The sequence below is a fragment of the Ochlerotatus camptorhynchus genome, unplaced genomic scaffold (genome assembly GCF_037179485.1).
Source record: "Ochlerotatus camptorhynchus isolate MF236.1 unplaced genomic scaffold, CSIRO-AGI_Acam_v1.1 ptg000142l, whole genome shotgun sequence".
Lineage (NCBI taxonomy): Eukaryota > Metazoa > Arthropoda > Insecta > Diptera > Culicidae > Ochlerotatus > Ochlerotatus camptorhynchus.
In genome coordinates, this window is record NW_027040632.1 from 139,526 (window position 1) to 143,110 (window position 3,585).

The 3,585-nt window shown below is 46.1% G+C and overlaps 1 protein-coding gene across 1 annotated transcript; it reads right to left on the minus strand.

Moving 5' to 3' along the window:
* Positions 1 to 792: 792 nt before the first annotated feature.
* Positions 793 to 2,936, minus strand: LOC135700824 (uncharacterized). The gene is made up of 2 exons (XM_065221482.1): positions 2,012 to 2,936; positions 793 to 1,955 (listed from the first exon to the last, which is right to left on the minus strand). Exons 1-2 carry the CDS (start codon positions 2,934 to 2,936, stop codon positions 793 to 795), a joined length of 2,088 nt encoding a protein of 695 aa, XP_065077554.1.
* Positions 2,937 to 3,585: the final 649 nt, after the last annotated feature.

The following is a 3,585-nucleotide window of genomic DNA, read 5'->3' on the forward strand; positions in this document are numbered from 1 at the left end:
AATCATTTTCCAGGATGCTTTCTTTTTTTTTCCTTTGGTTTGTTTTTTCCTCTGGTTTGTTTTTTCCGTCGATCTTGTTTTCCGTGCTGAGCACCAATGCTACCGACGCCAGGAAGGCAGCTCCCACACCTGGACCCTACCTATCGACCCATCAACTCATGAACCGGGGACCAACGGCTTTACTTCCCATCCGAAGGAAGGCATGATCAGAGATGTTATGCCTCAGAACATCCCGGCGGCGCCGACTGGGATTGAACCCTGGCCTGCTGGGGTGAGAGGTAATCACGCTTACCACTACACCACCGGCGCCGTTAGGATGCTTTCTTGTACTGGCTGCATTTCTATTCGATTAGATAATATTCAACAATTTTATTTATTTTTTGCTGCAAAAGGCTAAAAGGCTGGCATAGCTGAAATATTAAATGAGAGTTATATAACGGATCAATACTGATGCTAAGTGACATTTTATTTTTACTGTTTACCCCTTCTACTCGAACGCTACGAAAATTGTATGCCAAAGTGCAGCATAGTGTACAGCTCAACTAACAATTTTAGTTGCAGATTAGTTCCCCTAATAAACAAAATACCACAAACGAACGTTAACCCAAATTATGCAACTATTCCACAAATGGTTTGGATGATACCCAGAACACGTCGTTAAGCAAAATAACCAGAAATAAATAATTAGTGTTACACAGGCAAAAACTGGATTATACAGCCATATTTTGCCTGTACAAACTAGCCAGAATTATTTGATGAGCAGCCACTATCAAATGATTAGCGGTTCCCGTGTTAAGTTTGTGCAGCTAACCTCTCGTATACCTTTTCAATCACAAAAACTGCACCACTCAAAAGCAACCCAATGACCAACAAGTAGAACGGAAACTGCATATCGATCAAGGTTAGGATCTTGAAATTCTCCTCGTCAGCATTCCTCATTTGTTCCCAGTTTTTGATCGTCACGTTGAAGTTCATCACATCGATCCAATGATTGATCAGGCCCCCATTCAGCATCCGCAGAAGAACCTGGTTGATCACCTCCATCAACACCGAATGCCGTGGCATTACGTACGCCAGATTGTACAACCGGGGACACTCGGGAACCATGAACAGCTGCTTCGTAGACATGAAGATGGCGTTATCGAGGGAAAGGGTAGTTTTACGAGTTACGGTAGAGATAGCCTTCGAGTGCGCGACACGGTCCAGCATGGATGCCGATGTTGGGCTGTAAACCATCTTGTCCCGCAGCGAGTCCATCAGCGGGCTACTGTTGGCCGGGAAGACGTCATCCATGAAGCCCTTGTATTTGACGGGGATTTTCACACCTGACTCATCCAACTGCTGGAGACTTTCGATGTCTTTGTAGTACACTGGATTCAGGAAAACGGAAGACAAGCTCGACTGGAACATCGACACGAAGATCAAGCTAACCATCATGATACCAAACAGCATCAGTCGTTCGATGCCGGAACGGGTGAACCGCTGATAGGGACCGCTCACCAGAATTATGTAGGTATCAACAAATATTTGAATCATTTTACGATACAAACGAGCATCACGAATATCGCTCGACAGATTAAAGAGGAAGGCTAGACGTCGCCGCTGAGCCCATCGAACGCCGGTTCTGGCCTTTGCTTGGATACCCGCACGAAGGACGATCCACGTTATCGAACAGATGATACCCATCAGGAACAGCAAACCCCATAGATCCGCCGGGAAGATGGTGATCGGAAGCAGGTACTCCGGAACTCGGCTGGCCTTTTTCACCAGACAGCACAGTTCGTCGGTGTAGATTCCGGAGGTGAACTCGACGTCTCGACTGTAGTAGTCCTTGATGAAGAACCCTACGAAAACGATATCGCTCTCGCGTCGAGACAAGTGACCGATGACTCCATTAAAGCTCCCATTCGGCAATTTGAACCCGAAGCCATCCTTGTCAGGCGGCAGGTAATCGGCTGAAATTTTTTAAATCAATTAACTAAGAAATATACACTACTAGATTGACCCGTACGAGTAAGATTCAGCGCTTTGGCGAACTCTCGACTCGCTTCGACATCTCCTCCGAAGAAATCAACCGTATTTTCTTTTTCGTTCACTATGGTAGCCGAATACGTTGATCGAAACATGTCAATTCTAAGTGGATAGCCATTAAAGTCACTACGGGGGACGCTTGGAATGTCCGTCACATCTTTTAGCTCTTTCAACACACCGTAATTGGAGCCGTTAGCCAGGAAGGGGTCAAATGTGTAAATTTGTGTGCCCACTAGAAAGAACACCCTGTAGACCCCTTCGTGGATCCAAACAGAGCTAAACAAGTTTGATAATTCTTCACGGTTAAAACCTGCCGGTGAGCTCAAAACAACCAAGTACGTCGCCACTGGATCCAACAGACACTTCATCGACGCTTGAAACGTACTCCAGCTTGTGAGTACCACGTAACCGTAATGGTGATTCTGGTCCCAAATCTTCGCAAATGACTCGTACGACCGTTCCCATCCAATGAAGCTCATCTCATCTTCGTAGTCCCGGTCGATCACATCCAGCTGGCTGGCTTCCAACTCGTCCGAGCCCAAGGAATCATCCACCTCGACAATGGCTGACAGTATCGATCGATCACCGGTGCAGCCCTCCTCATCGCCCTTTGGACGTATGTTTTTGTAGATACGAATCGTCTTCCACTGCATGAAGACTTGATCGCCGCCACGGTGGATAAGATGATCTACTGCCTGGTTGCTCCGGTTCGAGTAATGATCGTCGAGCACTAAATCGATGTGATCGATCCCATCGAAAATGGCAGCGATTTGTGACTGAATGGTTTGGTTAGTCAACCAATTTGGAAGCTCGTCGTAGTTTGTTCCCAATGACACGGCCTTCAGGATGAGGATCAGAATCACAATCAGAAGAATGGGTATAATTTTGGTTGGAAAAGAAGTCATTTCGAATCGAATACGGTATGGAGATTGGAATTCAATTGGTGGTCTTCTCACTTCAGAACGGATTTTTATACGCCTCTCAAACGGATTTACTTATTTACGCTAGCAAGAGTGTAAATTGGGAATAATATATGGACATTGATGAATAATAAATGTAAATTGCTTGGTCGTTTATTCCATCAATCTTGTTCACACCGTTCACAGCGAAGGACCGAGAGCAACGTAGAGGACGAATAGCCCCTGGCTGGGCAGGGGCAAGTAGTACAGAAACAGGGGGATAATAAGACTGGGATGGCTGGAAATTGTTTGGAAAGGAGAGGATGGTCACATCAAACTCTATCATCAGACAAACAAAGGAATTCGTAGGTCGCCTGCATGTAGGGAAGATTATGGATTCCCAATACATCTCTTACTTCACGGAATGGTTGTCTACCTCCGGCCACTAGGGTATCCAACAGTCGTGCTCTGGAGGCATCATTACCCGGGCAATACCAAACTGCGTGATCGATGCCATCATAACCGGTTCTGCCTGCACCTACATAGGTATATTCCTGTCAACGACGTTTATTCTGTAGAGATGTGCATCTAGTGAGTAGTGGTTGGACATAAGTCTTGACATCACGCGAAAGAAGCCCCGACCCTTGAACCTCGC